General features: G+C 46.2%; 1 protein-coding gene across 2 annotated transcripts in view; it reads right to left on the reverse strand.

Annotated features, from left to right (window-relative positions):
• CDCP1 (CUB domain containing protein 1) overlaps positions 706-21,370 on the reverse strand; it is a 60,773-nt gene continuing 40,108 nt past the window's right edge. The window contains exons 5-9 of one of the 2 annotated variants that reach the window (XM_005669452.3): positions 11,026-11,247; positions 9,360-9,740; positions 7,617-7,982; positions 5,290-5,377; positions 706-2,929 (exon numbers count right to left, since the gene is read on the reverse strand). In XM_005669452.3, coding sequence (XP_005669509.1) covers positions 2,497-2,929; positions 5,290-5,377; positions 7,617-7,982; positions 9,360-9,740; positions 11,026-11,247 — 1,490 coding nt within the window. In that variant the 3' untranslated portion in view covers positions 706-2,496. Of the gene's footprint in view, positions 2,930-5,289; positions 5,378-5,641; positions 6,309-7,616; positions 7,983-9,359; positions 9,741-11,025; positions 11,248-21,370 lie in introns of those variants that run through there. The other variant, XM_013981558.2, reaches the window with a different exon arrangement.

Here is a 21,370-nt window from a genome sequence, read left to right on the forward strand (position 1 = left end):
GGAAGACTGCAACTTGGCCTGGAGTTCTGAGCACTTGGTTAAAAGAAAACGGCCATGGGGGACCTTGTGTGTGAAGGTGATGTGTATGATGAGAGCCACACTTTGCGGTGGGATGCAGAGCGCTGACTGAGGGATGCTCAGAGGAGGCCAGGAGGTCGGAGAAAGCAGAAGGCCAGGGCCCCAACAGTGATTGCAAATAATGACACAATTTCAGCGGAGGGAAGGAAGCCACAACCCTCCTCTGGCCCCCAGCATCTCAGGGCAAGAGCTTGGGGGTCCCTGGGCAGAGCCAGCCTTTCAGAAGTGAAGGAATCACAGGCAGCAGCAAGGACATAATCGAAAAAGCCAACCATACTCTTCTTTTTGGAGGGAGATCAGGAGACCCTGAACGCACACCATTTAGGGGATTGCAAAACTCCTTTTCACGGAGGCAAAGTAGCAGGTGGACAAGTCTGGGCAGTGTGTTTCTGAGGTGAAGTCACTGAACACAACAACATGCATCTATTTTTTAAAGGAGGTTCTGCCACAGAAATATTGACCTTGGGACTGTGCTGACAAGCTATCCTGCAATCACTCTCCTCCCGGCTGAGAGAAGGGGCCATAAAGGCAAACGCCCACAGGAGCTGGGTTGGTAATTAGTATAAAAGAACGTGGACTGTGTGTAAAAAAACTTTCCTGACGCACACACCAGCCTCAAGGCTTGTAGGTTTTTTTTTTTTTTTTTTTTTTTGCTATGTCTGTGGCACACAGAAGTTCCCAGGCCGGGGGTCAAGCTTGCATGACAGCAGGGACCAGAGCTACAGCAGTGACAACACTGGATCCTTAACCGCTAGGCCACCAGGGAACTCTCAAGGCCTCTCATATTTGATATGAGATACGAGTCCCAAACTTTCTATTTCATTACGAGAGAAGCCACCTTGCAGGGCGCTGACCCACAGCAACAGAGGTTCAGCCTCAGTGAGGGAGGCAACAGGGTGTGGGGAGGGTTGCTGTGAGCTCCCTCTAAAGACGAGCTGCGTTTCAACTCCAGCCAGCTGTTGCTTGGTGAGAATGTGAGAATCTTCTGATCTGGATTTTTCTGTAAATATTTTATAATGTTAAATGGTGACCGATTCTTTAAAAAGCTGCTGCAGGCTAAAAAGAACACACTGGTAGGACGGATCATTTTGCAGTCTCTCCTGCAGGGGCAGGAAGGTGTGGCAGGCAGCATTAGAGGTCCATGTCCTAACCCCCAGAGCCTGTGAATATGTTACCCTACAGGACAAAGGGACTTTTCAGCGTGATTAAAGATCTTGAGATGGGGGTGGGGATTATCCTGGCTTATCCAGGTGGGTTTTATAAGTGAAAGTTCCTTGTCAATAGAAGAGGGAAGCAAAAGTGTCACACTGCCACCATTAGAGGCAAGGCATGTGAGGAGCCTCAAAAAGCTGGAAAAGGCAAGGAAACAGATTCTCCCCTGGAGGCTCCAGAAGGAGAAAAGCTCTGCTAACACGTTGATTTAGCTCAGTGAGACCCATTCTGCACTTCTGATCTCTGGAACACTAAGACAGGAATGGTGTTGTTTTAAGCCACCATGTTTGCGGCAATTTGTTGCAGTAGCATATTAAGTGCAACCTAATTTGTGGCACATGAGGAAACTAATATGGGTGGCCACTCTCTGGTTTATTTTTAAACATTGTAAGAGAATTAAAATACTCTGTAAATTTCTGTTTAAATGTCAAAGCATCCCCTCAGCTGCGAGAGCCGCACATGGCAACTCAAGGAAATTTCTCTTATTTCTAGGTCAAAGGACAGTGGGACGCAAGATGGATTTCTGCAGTGGGATAACCAGATTCAGAGAGAGAACCAGAAAGTCTCTTATCAAAGCAGATGTGTGTCAGGGTCCTCAAAGACACACCCTTTTCTGGCTGAACAGACGGCAAATTATTCCTACCTCCCAGGGGACGAGCACATGTTTATCTAGTGGTCAGAAGTCAGAATCCAGCCATCTAACCATTTAGCATGAGTTGTCACTATGTCAGGTGAAAAGAGCTACATGGCTATCCACTCGACTTCTTAAATACACAGGACCACCAAATAAATAATAATAATAATAAAAAGCACATTAACATTTTCATCCAGGGGACCCCAGTGAAAGCGGGAACTCAGGTGGGCTCCAAGGGATCAGAATTGTCAACCAGAAGCAGTCTAAATCCAAACTCAAATCCAGGGCTCGCTGGGACCCTGTCCTGGGCGACTCAGCCTCTCCCTTCTCATCCCGAGCTGGTTTCAACCCATCCTGAGTTTAGAAAGACATGCACTGTGACGGCTGTATCCAGATCACAATTCATCATTCTCAACATCTCAACATCGGAATGAGTCCACTTGGAAATCAGAAGTTGGAGGTGCCTCCTGCTGTCCTTCCATGTCATTCCTCTCCTTTGGGGTTTCTTTTTGGGAACCCTAAAGGGCATCTCCGTGCCCTGCTTTATGCAAAGTCTCTGGGGCAGGTCCAAGTTATTCCCCAGGCTCCGTGGGCTTGTGGGCATCCAGCAAGGGGGTGTCAGTGTTCCCATTGCTTATATTCCCATCTTTGGGGTGGGAGAAGGCATACGGTTCGCTCTCAGACTCAGGAAGGAAGCCAGGGGATGGCTCCTCTGTGGTCAACTTTGCAGTCGGGGCCCTGGAGCATATGGGGGGTGGGGAGGGTGGGCGGTCCCCTGTGGGGCCCTGGAAGGGCCGGTAGGTGTCCACCTCAGGCTGGAGGAAGGACCCGTTGGCATCCTGCAGCAGGTGCCCATACACCATGGTGTCATCGATGACGGCATACACATGGGAGTCATTGTCCTTCCGTCTCTTCTGAAACTTTTTTGGCTGCATCGGCATCTGGGTATTGACGTTACCATTGTAGATACCCACAGCCGGGCCCTTGGTGATCTTCTTTTTCCTACTGAGAAAGGGAACAAGACAGAGTCAGGGAGAAAACGATCTTAGAGGTGCGTCATTTGTACCTCCCGCCTGGAGCGTAGATCCCTCAGGGTTCTGACCGTGTCTCCCCCAAGGCCCTCAAATCACTTGGCATTTGATGCTGAAACTGCTGCCCTCAGCGGAAAGCTATCAGCTACTGTCTCCAGCTTCCAAAGTGGAAACAGGCAGAGAGTGGTCTACAGGGGGCACTGTTAACACTACCTGGGTCTGAATTCGAGTCCATGCCCGTGTGGTATCCAAGGGTGGAGGTATCTGACATATCCCCTTTCCTACCAGAAACAGGTGGTGCGCCAAACCAGATGAGGTTGTCAACAGGCACAGATATGCCCTGGCCAACCTTCTACCATCTCTGAGTTCTTTCCTGTAGCTAATACTTCCTCTCACTCCTGCACGGGTACAAGCTAAGGCTGTCTAGATTCTAAATAATAACATATAGGACTCAGGATGGGAGGCTGTATCTTAGTTTTTAGCTGCAGGTGGGGACAGCTGGATTCAGCATTAGCAGAGGGATCTGGTCCTTTGAGCAGGAACTGCGGACAGAGGAGAGCCACAAAGAAGACAAAAGTGAGGCTGGGGAGCCCGAGTTCCTCCATGATGCCATTAACGTTCGGTTTTTCAATGTTCTTTGGTACTTGGACGAAACAGGCATTAGCACTCCTTTGCCTCTGAAAACAAAGCCTCGCCCTGTACCTCCACGAGTCAAAACCAGGGGATGCTGACTTTCTAGCTGACCGGAGACTCAAATGGAGGGCATTAGCTCAATTAACATAATGGACAACAAAATGCACCGCTGGTGGTTCACTAATTGTGAGCCTGTATTTTTCTGAAATAAAAATAAATCAAGTACATGCCACTTATAAAACTGGGTTCTCTGGCCAGGATGACTAGCTCCACAGGCTCCAGCCTGAAGCTCTGCAATGATGCCCCTCCCACGTGCTCCTGCAGGGCCCTGTTGTCCCTACCAAGCTCTTCTCATGCTGTCCTGACACCGCCTCTTTATTCGCCTGCCTCTTTAGTCCCTTTGTCCCCACAGGCAGCAGGAGAAGAGACCATGTCTTGTGTATTCCTAGCACCTTGCCCGGTTCCTAGAGCCCAGGAGACCCTCAGGAAATACATGCTTAATAAACCAGTGCAGTGGTGCTGTCGGTCCTCCTACCCCAACCTGGAGACAGACAAGCCCTATGCAAACCTGCTAGCCAGTGGCCTTCCCCACAGCAAGGCTGGGGATGGTAATTCTCAGACCTGGGGCACTTTAGAGATGGAAGCACATGCTACCCGCCCCCTCCTCGCCTATCTCACTCCTGATGAGGAAGCTGGGCCCAGTGTCCATGCCATCTGGGTGGGATATACCATGCTGCCCAGACAGAAAGGTTTCTGGAGAGAAACAATGCGATGATATTTTGTTAAAAGAAGTCCTATCCCCTCATGTGAGATGTGTACACCCCCTTCCACAGAGAAGAGGCCTCCCCTGGACCTGCCATGGGCAGGCCCGTGCTCATCAGCAGAGACAGTTCTAGACGGTTTCACTGCTGATCAGGAATTTCAATGGTCGGCTCACGGCCCCAGTTAATAAAGAAAAAAAAATTTTTTTTTTTTAGCTTTTTGAAAAGGAAAATAGATGTCCCCCCTCCCTCATGGCTTTAATCAGAAAGATGAGCAGAAGTGATTAAATCTGGTAGCAGCATGTACTCTGTCTGAAAAGGTCAACACTTTCATAAAACAGAAGCCGTCATCCTGAGGGGGTGGAAGGTGAGACCGAGCCCGTCAACTGGCTCTTCCTTCCTCTTGCCCACAGGGCAGGCTTTTGGGTGCTTGTCTGGAGTCCAATAAACAAGCATAAAACAGACAGTTTGTCTGAGAAACTGGAGAACGAGCTGGGCAGCGTGCGTGTGTTTTCCTCAAGGTGACAGGGAGCGGGTTCAGAGGCCTGGTCGGAGGGGCCTATGTGAGCGTTTTTCCTGCTAAGGCCATCCCTGTGAGGACCAGTCTAATGAGCAGGCAGTAAATCATTCACAGGCTGTGAATTAACTTGTCCTGGGGCTGGTGGGTACAAACTGCAGGATAAAATGGCACCACCCCCATAGTTTTGCTTCGTTTTTTTCTTTTTTTTTTCTTTTTCTGAAAGGTAGGTCCCCCACTCCCCCCCACCCCCCCCCGCAACCCCTTCCAGGCATAATCCACACCCAACAATATTATTTAACGTTGATCTCAGGGGCAAAAATGGAAAATGAGGAGAAAAGTCAATAATTAATGACAGGTCTGGTCTGTGTGAGGTAAGGAGGCCTCAGGTCAGGTGAAGACAGTTTGAGAAATTCCACCTACTTCTTCTTCACAAAACAAATGATGAGTCCGAGGGCAAACAGCAGTAAGGCGCCACCTCCCACCACTGCGATGATGATGACAGTCAGGTCTGTGAGCAGAGACACAAGGGAGGGAGATGAGGAGATGTGTGGGGTGAGGCTGGTGATGAACCTGAGCAGATGGCTGCCATCCATTCCTTCCCTCCCCATATGCACATGCCTGTCCTCACAGGAAGGGGAATCTGCTTCCTTTCCTTTTTTTTTTTTAGAGCCACACCCTTAGCATATGGAAGTCCCCAGGTTAGGGGTCCAATTGTAGCTGTAACCACCAGCCTACACTACAGCCACAGCAACACCAGATCCGAGCTGCATCTTCGACCTATGCCACAGCTTGGGCAATGCCGGATCCTTAACCCACTGAGTGGGGCCAGGGATCGAACCCGCATCCTCATGGATACCAGACGGGAATTCCTTTCCTCTTGAATATGGGCTGTGCTGGTTGTGGGCCTAACTTTTTAGAAACCTGGCAGCTTGTGGCACTTTCTCTCTGAGGCAAAGCCAGCCACCGTGGGAGAAATCTGACTATGCTGGGACCACCACGTGGTGAGGAAGCCCAAGGAGCCATGTGGAGACTCCATGAGGAAAGCAAACCAAGGCTTCCAGCTTTGAAACTGAGCAACAAATGAACCATCCCATCCTCCCTCTGGCTGGTCAAGGGAATTGGCTGAGGCCCCGGGTATCTCAGAGCAGAGATGAGACACCTGCTACGCCCTGTCGAAACTCCTGACCCATGGAATTGTGAGCAAACAAACAGTGATCATCTAAGCCACTACAGCTTGGGATAGTTTGTTATGCAGGGAAAGACAATAAAGACAAACTGGGGGACCTACCAGAGCTACTCCTGGCCTATCCCATGTGCTCCCCCAATCGCCACAGCCAGTGTTGGAGGAGAGAAGAGCAGAGCAGTGTAGAGAAAGCAGGGAGTCAAAAGTCAGAAGTGAAGAAGTTAAGGAGAGGTGTTTCATAGGTGCTGTCCTTCTCCTACAGTTGTACAAAGGAGAAGAAAACAAATCAGAGAAAGGGCCCTGCACCAAATAGGGATTTAGAATTTCTGGCTTGTTCAACAAGAAAACAAAAGGTGAGGTTGAGAAAATAGGAATAGAAATAAATGACAGAAAATGAATGGAAGAGAGGAAGAAAACCCATGAGCAAATCGGAGAGTGTGGGAGAGCTTTTCACTTGTGGCTTCTGGTTCCCACTGATTCTTTTGCTGCTAACCAGCCGTGTGGCTTTGGGCAGACACACACTCTCTTTGACCGCCAGAAAGGGAGGGGCCGTGGAAACAACCTCCATGGTCCCTTCTGGTTCCAACACTCGAAATGCTCTGTGACTATCTTGGAATAAAGGGCAAACATGGCCCCACCACAGACCGCCCTGCCACACATGCATTTTCTGGCCTGAATCTCTTCTGGACATAAAGGCAAAATCTTCACTGCGGCTCTGAGGCCCAAGCTCGAGGGCATTCATGCATTCCAATGTATCAATGGACTAAATAAAAAATGCCAGCACCGTGTGTCTGTGTCACACTTTCCAGGTCTCCACATGTTAATCACCAACCCTGAATCTCCAGTGATACTTTTATGGGGTAGTTATGATCATCTACCCTCCACAGAGGAAGATCAGAGGAGTAGAGAGACGTTCCTTATGTCAGAGAGAGATTAATAGTAGACTGACTAAAAAAATGCTCTAATTCCCCCCCTGTCCTTGAACTGTGTCCTTTACTGTGTGACTCTGCAGGTCCTCCCATCAAGAGGTGGAATCTATTTGTCCACCCCTTGAATCTGGGCAGGTCAAAAGAATGCTGTCAAAGATATAGGTGTGAGTCCCTAACCTAGGTATCATGCATGCTTCCCCCGGCCTCTCTTGGATCTCACTGCCTTTGCCATGGGAACAAGCCCATGCTGGAGGAAAAGAGACCATGTGGGTGAAAGCCAAGGAAGCCAAGTTCTCCTGAGTGATCTTGGCTGGGCCCAAGACATGTGAGAGTGCCCAGCCAATGTCACCAAAGTCCTCTGGCTAACCTGTAGCTCCCTGCAGGTGCTTGAACAAATGAACCCTGACAAGCCCAGCTCACAATAGAATTGCCCAGCCAACATGTAAACAATAATAAATGGCTGTTTTTAAGCCACTGAGTTCTGGTGTGGTTTGTTATGCAGCATTACAGATGCAATAGCTGACTAATACATGGACAGTCAGCTCAAATCCATGCCTTTCAACTCGCCCTCCAGGCTTGCTCCTAACCCCTCAGCTGCCAATTTGCTGTCCACCAGCATCCCTGAAAAACCTTACCCGTAGTCCTTGGGCTAAGCGAGACCCAGAAGAGTAGGTCTAGCTGCTTCCCACTCGCAGGGCTGCAGTTGGAGATGTTGACCCAGAAGCTGTGATGGTGGAAGCTTGGCTTGGGCAGCACCTCCTCCTCAAGGCTGAAGATCTCCTCAGCCCGGGCCCGTTGTTCCTGGATGATCATGAAGGCGCGCCCTGTCTGGCAGACCACACCGGTGCGCTCCTTGAGGAAGGTCAGGCAGGCCACCTGGTCGCGGGGCACGCTGATGTTCCAGGACACTGAGGTGAGGGACGGCAAGCCCCGGTCCCAGTTAGGGGTCCTCAGGTAGACCTTGCTTTTCGTGTCTGGGGTCACTGTGAAAACACCTTCCTCTACAGGCGAGAAAAGAGAATCCCCTTAGACGTTGTTTACTCAGTCACAGTGGAGAGAACAGGAGGGTGGCGGAGATGACGGCACACCGTCCAGACCGGTGCCATCCCACAGAGCTTCCTGCCACATGGACAGGCTCTGGATCTGCTCTGGTCAAGAGGAGCCACAGCAGCACGTGTCTGATGGAGTCTGGGAATGTGGTTGGTGTGACTGAGGGACTGAAGTTCTGATTTTGTTGACTATTAGTATTAATTTTGTTGACTATTAGTATAAACTTAATTGGCATATGGAGCCAGTGGCTAACACATTGGTCAGCATTAGGATTAGAGTCTCAGATTAAGTTCTCAGGCCTTTTGAAAAGAAACCAACCAACCAACCAACCAACCACAAAACAGCCTAGTTTGCCAAGCCAGGGGTTATCTCAGAAATCTCTTCCAGAAAGGCCCTCAGCGTAGCCAATATCCACCTAATGCCCTGTGACACATATACCAATTTCTGTTTCAGAGACTTAGAACGCTTCAGGTTTCTGAGAAGAATTCTAGAATTTCAAAGCTGAAAGGGCCCCTAACATGTCAACGAATCTACCCTTTACCTTCAGGTGAGATAAACCCCCAACACTCCACACTAGGGAGGGTGTGTCTTATTTTCAAAGGCTCCATAACCTTGGAGACACCAGGCAACCTGGACTGACCTAAATCTCACAGCCACAGATTCTTCTCCCTCCCACTCATGCCTCTGAGAACAAAAGTACAGAGTAAACCTTGAAATAAGTCTTGGTCAACTTAAAAGGGAACCAAGCCATTTGCAATGGTGACTGTGACTTTTAAAATCAACCATGTGGAGCTCACCGATGTGACTGATTTAAACCTCATTTATTGCCTCAGAAGATTGCATGCCAGCCTCCCAGGAGGGGTCTGCTCCACGTGCAGAAGGCACTGGACAGTCAGCTCTCTCCCAGGTTTCCTTCCTTGGTGCCCTCTGAACTGCATTCTGAATTGTCAAAGCAGAATCATAAAAAATGTCTGCACAAGGATTTTTATGTTACCACCTTAAGAATCTAGGACTTGGAATATTTGGTTAGTTCTTATTTATGCCTGTTTCCAAAAAAGCCTTGAACCTGATTATTTGTTCTGCTGCCTACCAATCATCACCTCCCACCGTCAGAGAGCCTTGTTTTTGACTCTTGGAATTTTCCACACGAGGTTAATGGAAAGTCAGGATTAGGACTCATCATCTTGTGTGAGGGCCAGCCCACTTAGCTGTCCTTTCTCTTCAAATTGACAACTCAATTAAGACGATCATAAAACCCAAATAAGTGCACAACAAGAAAGGCTTAAGAGGGGACACGGAGATGGGGAGAAAGAGAAAGACTGCCCTACCTTTGAAGTGGGGGATAAAGGACACAGTCAGGTTCTGCCTGGAGGCCTCTTGCTGGAAGTTGGGGGCAAAGGTGCGGAGGGTCACTGAGACGTTCTGCTTCACCTGAATCTGCTCGATGGAGCCTCCAGAGCAGAAGAAGCCAAAGTAAAGCTCCTGGCCTGGGACGGCGCTGGCCAGGAGGTAGCTGAAGCTGGTGTTGCAGGCCCTCTCGTGTGTGTGCTGCTGCAGCTTCTGGGCTGGCACCAGGGCCAGGCTGAGGCTGTCCTTGGGCACCAGCAGCTTCCAGGAGAAGTCATGCAGCTGCACAGGCAGCTGGAGGATGTACCACGGTACCTGGAGCGAGTAGGACTTCCTGTGGCAGTAGCGGTGGTCCATGCAGGCTGGAAAAGAGGGGCTCATGGTACCCAGGTTGGGCGGAGACAAGAGGTGCCTCCTCCCCAGCTCTCAAGTCAGCCTGAGGCTTTCCTGCTTTTCCCTTTGGTCTCTCTTACCCCCCTCTGTCCTGCACTCCTGCCTCCTCGATGCTCCTTTCCTTGCTTCCCTCCTGCTCTCTTGCATTTTCACTTTCCTCTAAACCAGCAGACCAACTTCTAGGGAGCAGTCAGGGTTGGAAATTTTCTCTTCTTGTTTGCTCAAGTTCTCATGTAAGACAGCCTGTGTCTTAGATGTTAGGTGCCACGAGGGCAGGGTACAGGTTTTTAACTCCACCCAGCCCTGCTGCCCAGCATCCCTGTCTGCAGGGAGGCAGTTCTGTGGAGTGGTAAGAGTAGGGAGTGGAGTGGGGCTGGGGAGGACTCAGCTGGTGTTTCAGCTCTGCTGCTTCCTAACGGGCGGGACTTGGGCAGGCTGTTTCACCTCTCATGGCCTTGGCTACTGCCCCAGTGAAGACGCTAAAAGTAGCCACATCAGAGATGATGGTGGCCCAGCAGCAAGGTGACTATTGGTCTTGCTGTTCCCCATTGATCATACATTGACTAGCACACATAAGTTCAAGGGAAAAAAAAGAGAAAAAGCCAAAAGTTCTTAATCTCCAAGCTCGGTCTCACACAAGAGAAGTCAAGTGGAGCATGGAGACAGGGGGTGTGCAGATGGGGGGAGGCTGGGGAAGGCTACAAGGACTTCACAAGAGGGAGACTGGAGGCTGGGTGGGGGAGATGCCAGCATGGGCCCCGGGGGGAATGCCATGCACTCCTAAAAGATGCATGTTCCCTCCCAGGCTGCTGGTCCCAAAGCAGGTGCAGCTCCACCTTCATCTGTGCTTCTTCTTCATTTTTTGTTTTTGCTTTTTAGGGCTGTACCTGTGGCATATGAAAGTTTCCAGGATAGGGGTCTAATCGGAGCTGCAGCTGCCACAGCCACAGCAATGTGGGATCCAAGCTGTGTCTGCAACCTACACCACAGCTCAAGGCAACGCTGGACCCTTAACCCACTGAGCAAGGCCAGGGATCAAGCCCGCACCTCCACGAATACTAGTTGGGTTCTTAACCTACTGAACCACAATAGGAACTCCCATCTGTGCTTCTTGGTTTCCCTGTTCTCCCTGCACTTCTGTGGGCATTTCTGATCATGCTATTTACAATCCGCTCAGTGGACCCCACTAACCCCGGGCAGGAAGGGGAGGGCTGCCAAGGCTCAGGAGAGCACACTGAAGGTGTGGGGGCGTACTTATGGTTTTCTCAGCATTGATCCACAGGCGCGTCAGATCATCACAAAGGAAGGAGATCTTGTGTTTGGAGCCAGATGTCAGGGTGAGGTTAGTGCTGCAGGTCCGAGAGTCCAGACACACGAAGCAGCCAGGGACAAACTTGCGGCTCTGTTTGCTGAGCCGTGGCTCGATGGTCAGCGACATGGCTTGCTCGTTACTCAAGTCAACCACGTAGGTTTTATCTGGAGCCACAAATAGAAAATAGGCATGAAGAACAGATCAGCAACAACCCCGTGAGACAGCAAAAATGAGCACAAAACCTTTCACAGCTGGGGAACGCTGGGAAATTTTATTATAAAGATGACATTGGACCTAATCAAACTGACAAGCTTTTGCACAGCAAAGGAAACCAAAAAGAAAACAAAAAGACAACTTACAGAATGGGAGAAAACAGTTTCAAATAATGCAACTGACAAGGGCTTAATCTAAAATATACAAACAACTTATACAACTCTACAGCAAAAAAGCCAACAACCCAATTGAAAAATGGGCCAAAGACCTGAATAGACGTTTCTCCAAGGGAGATATACAGATGGCCAACAAACACATGAAAAAATGCTCAACATCGCTGATTATAAGAGAAATGCAAATCAAAACTACCATGAGATACCACCTCACACCAGTCAGAATGGCCATCATTAAGAAATCCACAAATAACAAGTGCTGGAGGGGCTGTGGAGAAAAGGGAACCCTCCTGCACTGTTGGTGGGAATGTAAGCTGGTACAACCGATATGGAGAACAGTATGGAGGTACCTTAGGAAACTGTACAAAGAACTACCATATGACCCAGCAACCCCACTCTTGGGCATATATCCAGACAAAACTTCCCTTAAAAAAACACATGTACCCACATGTTCATTGCAGCACTATTCACAATAGCCAAGACATAGAAACAACCCAAATGTCCACTGACAGATGAATGGATTAGGAAGATGTGGTATATATACACAATGGAATACTATTCAGCCATAAAAAGAACAAAATAATGCCATTTGCAGCAACATGGATGGAACCAGAGACTCTCATACTGAATGAAATAAGTCAGAAAGAGAAAGACAAATACCATATGATATCACTTATATCTGGAATCTAAGATACGGCACGAATGAACCTTTCCACGGAAAGGAAATCATAGACTTGCAGAATAGACTTGTGGTTGTTGAGGGGGAAGGGGAGAGAGTGGGATGGGAGCTTGGGGTTAATAGATGCAAACTATTGCTTTTGGAATGGATTAGCAATGAGATCCTGCTGTGTAGCACTGGGAACTATGTCTAGTCACTAATGACGGAGCATGATAATGTGAGAAAAAAGAATGTATACATGTATGTGTAACTGGGTCACCATGCTGTACAGCAGGAAAAAAAAACTGTAATGGGGAAATAACAATTAAAAAAATGGCAAAAAAAAGAGATGACATCAATAATGGTTTGAAATGAAATTTAAAAAGAAAATCAGTGGACTGCCCTTATGTTACTGCTTTCATTTCTTCAAATTCATTTTAGTCCTTTCATATGCATGCGTATTTTCACCTACTTAAAAGGATATAGTGTGTATACAATTTCATACTCAGCATTTACTTTTATTATTTTACATAGACATACTTATTTTACTATAGTTTTTTGGGTTGTTTTTTTTTTTTTTTTTTTTTTTTTGGTTTTTAGGGCTGCACCCATGGCATATGGAGGTTCCCAGGCTAGGGGTCCAATCGGAGCTACTGCTGCCAGCCTATGCCACAGTCATAGCAACGCCAGATCCGAGCCATGTCTGCAACCTACACCACAGCTCACAGCAATGTCAGATCCTTAACCCACTGAACGAGGCCAGGGATGGAACCCGCAACCTCATGATTCCTAGTTGGATTCGTTTCTGCTGCACCATGACGGGAACTCCTACTATACAGTTTTTATATTCACTAATCTTTTAAAATCTTCATTAATCTTAGTCAACCAATGAGATTTAGTATCACCTATTTAAATACTCTTCTGCTATCAATAGTAATCAACACCACTGCAAGGACAGACGCTTCATAGGATGGAACCACAGATATAATTTACTCTCAAATAAACATATACCAAATAAGAAAAAGATGAATTACTCCATAGGCTGGGCCAGGAGAATTCGCTCACCCACTAGTAAAAGAATAAAATTACACTGGTATCTCAAAGTAGACACCACAATAAAAACAAAGAGAATATCCTTATAAATGTGGAGTAAATACAACTTATAAAAGCAAAAAAAAAAAAAAAAAAAAGAGAGAGAGAGAGATTAAAATATATGTCTGACAATCAGTACTATAAATAATGTTAAAGGACAAGGGACACGCTAGGAGAAAATATTTACAACATACAATGATTGAGCAGTTCACAGTAAGGGAAATATCAGTGTCCAAATATCCAAAATATGAAGAAGTCTTTTTTTTTTTTTTTTTTTTTTTGTCTTTTTGCTATTTCTTGGGCCGCTCCCGCGGCATATGGAGATTCCCAGGCTAGGGGTCTAATCGGAGCTGTAGCTGCCAGCCTACACCAGAGCCACAGCAACAACACGGAATCCGAGCCGCATCTGCAACCCACACCACAGCTCACGGCAACGCTGGATCATCAACCCACTGAGCAAGGGCAGGGACCGAACCCGCAACCTCATGGTTCCTAGTCGGATTTGTTAACCACTGCGCCATGACGGGAACTCCTGAAGAAGTCTTAATATCACTTGTAATACCACTTGCATCCAGAGAAAAGCAAATTAAAACAAAGCGTATGTTATAAAAAAAAAACTCTACACCCCTATAAACCTATCAGTGAGACATCGGGATACACACTCATGTTTGTACCCCAGTGCTGTAATAGTTACTGTAATAATAGTTGAGTAGTTAAATAAACTGGAAATTTAATCAATGGAATATTATGCAGCAGTTAAAAAGAATAAAGGAGGTCTTGGAGTTCCTTTGTGGCACAGTGGGTTAAGGATTCAGCATTGTCACTGCAGGGGCACAGGTTTGATCTCCAGCCTGGGAATTACCACATGTTGCAGACACAGCCAAAACAAACAAATAAAAAGAATAAAGAAGGCCTAAATAATCTAATCTAAGAATCTCCAAGATACAGTATTAGATAAAACAGCAAGTTGTGGAACCATATTTAGATTCTGACATTATTTGATTGTAAAGTCTCAATGTAAAATGAAATAGCTATTCCTACATGTACACAATTATATATGTAAATGAACAGACAAAAGATTCTGAGAGAAATATAACAAATCCATAACTGTGGTTACCCTGGGAGAGGGGCCTGGAAGTGGGGACAGTACAGATAATCAAAAGGGATTTTAGCTTTGTCTGTGATGTTTGAATTTTTAGTTAGAAAATATTTGCGTATTTCTTATGTAACTTGGAAAACCTGCTCAATTATTGTTTCTTTTTAGGTCATTTCTATGATTTTTGCCATTAGAAATAAGACTCTAAAAAAGCAATGTACATGCTTAGTTTTCATCTATTTCTTCAGCATAAAAAAACCAGAACTGATTGTGAAAGAATAGGAATATTTTTCAACTATTTAGAATGGATTACCAGATCACTAACAAAATAGTCATTTCACTTTATAATGCCATCCCCAAAAGGCTCTACACTATGAACCCCCAGTAATCACTTTTTACTGATTTGCTTTTTACTTTCATTCATTCCACTTTTACAGAAAGCCATCAACTTAGGAAGGCACATGGTGCAAGGTGGTGCTGCTTTTGTAAGTCAAAGCTGTTGCCAATGTATCCATCAGATGTCTTAGCCTCTCTGCCTGTTGCACTAATGAATAAGTTCAATGCCAGCTGGGAAAGCTCTATTTCCTAAGAGTCCGCTAGGCCTCTTCCTTCTTGTTAACAGGAACCACACAGTTAACAAAATTGCTCCTTTTGAACTGGCTGCCAGGGAGCTCAGTGTCAAATTAGAAGCATAATTAGGGAAATGTTTTATAAAGGTTGTCATATCTGCTGACATCTTTTTTTTTAGTTTTTATTGCCTATGTTTATGTCTATTACATAGGGCTAATATAAAATTTACAAGGTCTAATAGTGCTTTGATCAGAGAGACAGCATATCCAGAACTGGGGTGTACATTGTTAAATATGATATAATTTAGAATATGGCTAGCTTTTCAATCTCCTAGCCCCACATTCAGCTCATTTCTTTCTTCTTTTTTCTTTTCTTTTCTTTTTCTTTTTTTTTTTTTTTTAGGGCCATACCTGCGGCATATGGAAGTTCCCAGGCTAGGGGTCAAATCAGAGCTGTAGCTGCTGGCCTAGAGCCACAGCAACACCAGATCCAAGCCATCTGAGACTGATACCACAGCTTGTGGCACGGCCAGATCCTTAACCCACTGAGCAAGGCTGGGGATTGAACCCGAGTCCTCGTGGATCCTTGTTGGATTTGTTACCGCTGAGCCAAACTGGAACTCCTTTTAGCTCATTTCTTATGGTGCTATAAAACTTACCTTCATTGTTACCTCTGGAAACCACCCCCTCCCCTGGCTGGGTCAGGTGCCCTTGTGCTCACCTTTACTAGGTCCAACCACATACTGTAGGGGCCTCCCTATCCCCTTCCTCTTTATTATGTTAGATCATTATTCTGTGTCGGCATTACCATGTCTGTGTAAACAATATTAAGACAGTGTTTATACAGTCATGATATTTGCATGTTATAATTCTTCTTCCTTTCTTGCACAAGATTTCATTTTCTCTAGAATTAATTATTGCCATTTAAACTACCTCCTTGGTTTCTATGTACTTATCAGTAATTTGACACCCAGACTCTCTCCTTTCAATATGTATGAGAATATTAGGTATTTCCTCAACTTTATCTTTCTGAAATGTCTCCAGAGCCTTCTCAACTGCTCTGACCAAAAGGGGCCCAGGAATGGTCTTTTGTCCCCTGCAACCATTGTCCTAGGATTCTCTCTGCCTCTCTCTTGAATTAGATCCTGGATCCCATGTCCTCCTATTTATTGATTTTTAACTTTCTTTTTAGGTGAATCGTAGCTTCTGGAACCTCTTGGGAAAACATGTACGGAGGTCAATTTTTTGAGAATTTGTAGGTCTAAAATGTCTTTAATCCTACTTTCACATTAACAGTTTGTTTTGGTACGGAACTCTAGGTTGGAAATAATATTTATTCAAAGTCTTCACCATCTTGTTTTATTTTTTTTTCTTTTTAGGGCCGCACCCATGACATATGGAAGTTCCTAGGCTAGGGGTACAATTGGAGCTGCAGCTGCTGGCCTACACCACAGCCGTAGCAACACGGGATCCAAGCTGCGTCTGCAACCTACTCGACAGCTCATGGCACTACCGGATCCTTAACCCACTGACCCACAATGGGAACTCCACCATCTTGTTTTCTAACATCCAGTGTTGCTGATAATCTCTATCATAATTTGGTTTTTTCCTCCTCTTATAAAATTTGTTTTCTCCCCCCTGGCAACTTGTGTCCCCACAATGCTCCTTGCCTCCGTGGACCCCAGCTGCTTCTTCCTGAGCCTGGTGGCTGCAAAGGAAACAAGACATCATGTGAGCCCTGGGCCTGGCTTCATGCAGCTCTTACACACACTCTGAAAAAAGTGTCCATTGCCATCTGGTTCCATGATGATTGAGAAGTTGTTTGCTGATGTGCTTTGGAAATGCACCAAATTTGTCAGATTTGTTTTAGTTTAATGACAATTCATCAAATATTTCCCGACGGCCTGTTTTTATGTCCAACACTATACTCCAGTGTTGGTATACAATAATAATAGACTTTTCCTTTGGGAAGTTCAAATTTTCAATTTGTTTAAGGTAAAACAGGCATACCTTGGAGATATCATAGGTTCAGTTCTAGGCTATTGTAATAAAGTGAAAACTATCCTGCAATAAAGCAAATCATAGGAATTTTTGTTGTTGTTTCCCAGTGCATATAAAAGTTATATTTGGAGTTCCCATTGTAGCACAGGGGAAAAAAATCTGACTAGGAACCATGAGGTTTCGGGGTCAATCCCTGGCTTTTTGCTCAGTGGCTTAAGGACCCGGTGTTGTCATGAGCTGTGGTGCAGGTCGCAGATGCGGCTTGGATCCTGCATTGCTGTGGCTGTGGTGTAGGCTGGCAGCTGGACCCCTAGCCTGGGAACCTGCATGTGCCGCGGGTATGGCCCTAAAAAGCAAAAAAAAAAAGTGATGTTTATACTGTACTGTAATCTATTAAGTGTGCAAATAGCATCATGTCTAAAAAAATGTACATACCTAACTAAAAAATAATGCTGTTGAAAAAAGGGCATCAGTGGACTTTCTCAACACAGGGTTCCCACAAACCTTAAATTTGTAAAATAATAATAATAATAATAATAATAATAATAATAATAATAATGCTAGCCTGTCTTTTTGTTTTTTGGGTTTTTTTTTTGCTTCACCCACAGCATGCAGAAGTTGCTGGGCCAGGGAGCAAACCTGAGCCACAGCAGTGACAACACTGAATCCTTAACTGCTAGGCCACTAGGGAACTCCACCTGTCACTTTTTTTATCACCTCCATTTTATAAATTACAGATTCAAAGCCTAGAAAGGGTAAGTAACTTATCCAAGTCACATAGCTAGTTAGTGAGTGGGGCCCAAAGCACTATGATTCCCTAATATACCCTCTTAACCATTTGATAGATCATCCCTTGATTTTTTTTTTTTTTTTTTTTTTTTTTTAGGACTGCACCAGTGACATATGGAAGTTGCCAGGCCAGGGGTCGAACTGGAGTTGCAGCTGAGGCCTACAGCACATCCATGGCAACACTGGATCCTTAACCTACTGAGCAAGGCCAGGGATCAAACCTGCATCCTCTTGGATACTAGTTAGACTCATTTCTACTGCACCATAATGGGAACTCTCCCCCTTGATTTTTTTGGTGTATATCTTGCACATAAAAAGGCACAGATTTTAAGTGTTCAGTTTGATGAGTTTTGACAGTTTTATGTATCTGAAGTATTTATCACCCAAAACAAGACCTACAATATTTTTTTTTTGTCTTTTTGTCTTTTTAGGGCCACACCCATGGCATACAGAGGTTCCCAGGCTAGGGGTCCAATTGGAGCAACAGCCGCCAGCCTGCACCACAGCAACATGGGATCCAAGCTGAGACTTATGCTGCAGCTCAAGGCATTGCCGGATCCTTCACCCACTGAGCGAGGCCAGGGATCAAACCCGCAACCTCATGGTTCCTAGTTGGATTCGTTTCTGCTGCGCCACGATGGGAACTCCCAAGACCTAGAATATTTCTATTATCCCAGAAAATTCCTTCGTGCCTCTTTCCAATTAACTCCCCTGACTTCTAGTCATGCTCCGTAAAGGCAACAACTTTCTTATTTTTCACTGCAGATTTTCACTGTTCTGAAACTTCACATAAATGGAGTTGTATAGCACGTATTCTTCTGGCTCTAGCTTTTTTTTCACTCAGCAAAAATTTTTCTAAGTCTCATCCATGTGGTTGTGGATATCAGTCACTTTTTCCTTATTATTGCTGATGAGATTCCATAGAATGAATATAACACATCTGTTTATCTGATAATTCTTCTATAGATTTTTTTTCCCTTATTAGGGCCACACCTGCAGCATATGGAGGTTCCCAAGCTAGGGGTCAAATAGGAGTTGCAGCTGCCAGCTTACACCACAGCCACAGCAATGCCAGATCTGAGCTACCTCTGCAATCTACAGCACAGCTTGCGGCAATGCTGGATCCTTAACCCACTGAGCGAGGCCAGGAACTGAACTCACATCCTCAAGGATACCAGGTGGGTTTCTTAACCCTCTGAGCCACAACAGGAACTCCCAATAATTATTCTATTGATGGAGATTTAGGTTGCTTCCAATTTTTGATTTCTGTGAATAAGAATGCTGTACGAATTCCTTTGTAAGTCTTTGAGCAGACACAGGGTTTCAATTCTTTTGCGTAAGCATCGAGGAGTGAAATTTCTGGGTCAGAGGTAGGTATGAATTTAATTTTATAAGACACTGCCAAAGCAATTGTACCATTTTCTTCAAAGTGGCTGTACCATTTTCTACTCCTGTCAGTGGTGTATGAAGGTTCTACTGCCCCACATTCTCACTGTCATTTGATGTTGCCAGTCTTTTCTATTTTTCCCATTCTGTTAGTGTGAAATGGAGCTGTGGTTTTATAGCTTACATGTGCTCTGAAAGTTACTGTGTAATGGACAGGTGGATAGCAATAAGATACCCAGCAGCTAAGAGCGCAGTTTGTTGAGAAAAACAGTCTTGATTCTGGAGGAAGACAGACTTTTCATTTCAGGGAGTGTCAGGAGGCTGTGGGTTCTCTGTACTAACACCCATAATTCCACTTTCTCATTTGTGTATGTGTTCCATTCATTAGTGACTGGACATGCCTTCTTTCTGCACTTAGTTTGGTTAGATCTCAAAGTAACTCGAGAGGGCAGACACAGTAAATTTACATGCGGCCTAAGGAATGTTTTTCTAGGTGACTTCAGCTAGCAAAGCAGGATGGAAATGTGCAGCCCTGCCTTGCACAGATGGGTACTTTCAACGTCAATGTCACTATTAACATATGAAAATCAATGGAAAGAAGAGGCCATTTATACTCAGTGTCTTTGCGGTGCTTTGACAAGTTGCCTTGTCCTACCCTCACCACCAGGAGGGGGTTAGGTGAGGCCGGCGGCACCATTTTACAGCTGAGAAGAGACCACGGAGAGGTTCACAGGACACCACGGAGAGGTTCCCAGGACAGCTCAAGGTGACTCAGCCAATAGGGGCAGAGCTGTGACTTGCATAGTTTCCTGTTGCCCCAAATCCCATATTCCTTTCGGTATTCTTGCCAGCCTGAGGTGCATTCCCAGCCGTGAACCCCACCACGTGCCATTGAAACTGCTTCTCCAGGGCTTCTAGATTGGTGACCATGTGGAAATCTGGGGAGAGGGCATGGAAGCTCTGCACCCCTTCCCACATGTACTTCCCACATGTACCCATGCAATTCTTACACCTGGCTGTTGCTGAGTAAGAGCCATTTTACTAATGATCTACTCACGCTTCCAGGATAATGTTTAACAGAGCGGCAAGAGAGACCATCCTTGCCTCATGCCCTGAAGTGAAGCTCCAGTGCCAAGTGGAACAATCCCCACCACCACCCCTGGGGTGGCAATATCCTGCACGAAACACCCTGAGGGACATTCACCATATGCACCCCTGCTCCTTCCCCATTGCATGGGTAAAACCCGTGCTGGGGGCTCTTACCAACTAACGTGAACATGGCCTCAGATTTAAAACAAGATGAAGGTCTCCAAGAGAGCAAATTCATCCTGAAGGCAGTAATTTCAGACTGGGAGACAGAAAACTGAAGAGATCTATGTGGACTTTGGTGGAAAGGATGGAAAAGTTGTTTTACAGAACCTCATAAGTGAGTGGTCTCCAAGGTGCATAAGAGGAATTTGTAGGCGGAAAGAAGGATAAGTCTTATCTCCACCAAGACTTACATGAGGTTACATTAGTGTGAAGGGATTTTCGGTAAGACATCCAAAATCCTAGGTAATGGTGGTGACTGAGAGACAGCAGAGTGAACCACTGAATTGGGGTGGCCACGGAAAAGGGTCTGGAGAAATCACCCACTCTCTGCCTTGGGCACCGGAGGAACTGAATGTGGCATGATGTGGAGGGGTGGCAGGTTGGTTTGGGACACATCCTCAGAGGGTGCTGAGGAAACACTCCCTTTCTCCAACCACAGGATCTTGGCCCCCAGTACGGCCAGCATGGCAGTGTCAGGAATGGCACCTTCTTTAGGCAAAGCTACCCTTAGTCACCACTACCTGGGGATCGTGCTTGCTGACCTAGCAAAAAGGAAGGGTGTGGAGCCTCACTGACCAGGGCCCATTGACACAGAAAAAGGGCAGCCTCCCTGGGTGGACAATGGGAGGCTCTGCTGTGATGAGGAGATCTGCTCACGCATACACAACTCACTCCCAGCACCAAAGAAAGGAAGGAAAGAAGAGCCCTTGTCAACCCAAGTTCAGAGGCAGGGGCAATGTCCAATGGCCTCAGTCATGCTCCTCTTTTCCCCAGAGACTCCTCCCCTAAGACCCTGACCTTGTCCTTGCCTGGTACAAGTCCCCTCCTCAGTCCACACCCCTTCTCATGAAGCCTCCACTCCCCCAGTCCCATGCTCTTCTTCTCCCAAACCAGAGCCACGCTGGCTCACCCTATTGCCCTTCCAGGTGCAGAAGAAAACCATGAAGTTGTAAAAAGTCCTCCTTGAGAGGGTTTGAGAAAACCTAAGAGACCGAGACT

This window comes from Sus scrofa, chromosome 13 (assembly GCF_000003025.6).
Source record: "Sus scrofa isolate TJ Tabasco breed Duroc chromosome 13, Sscrofa11.1, whole genome shotgun sequence".
NCBI classification, from domain to species: Eukaryota; Metazoa; Chordata; class Mammalia; order Artiodactyla; family Suidae; genus Sus; species Sus scrofa.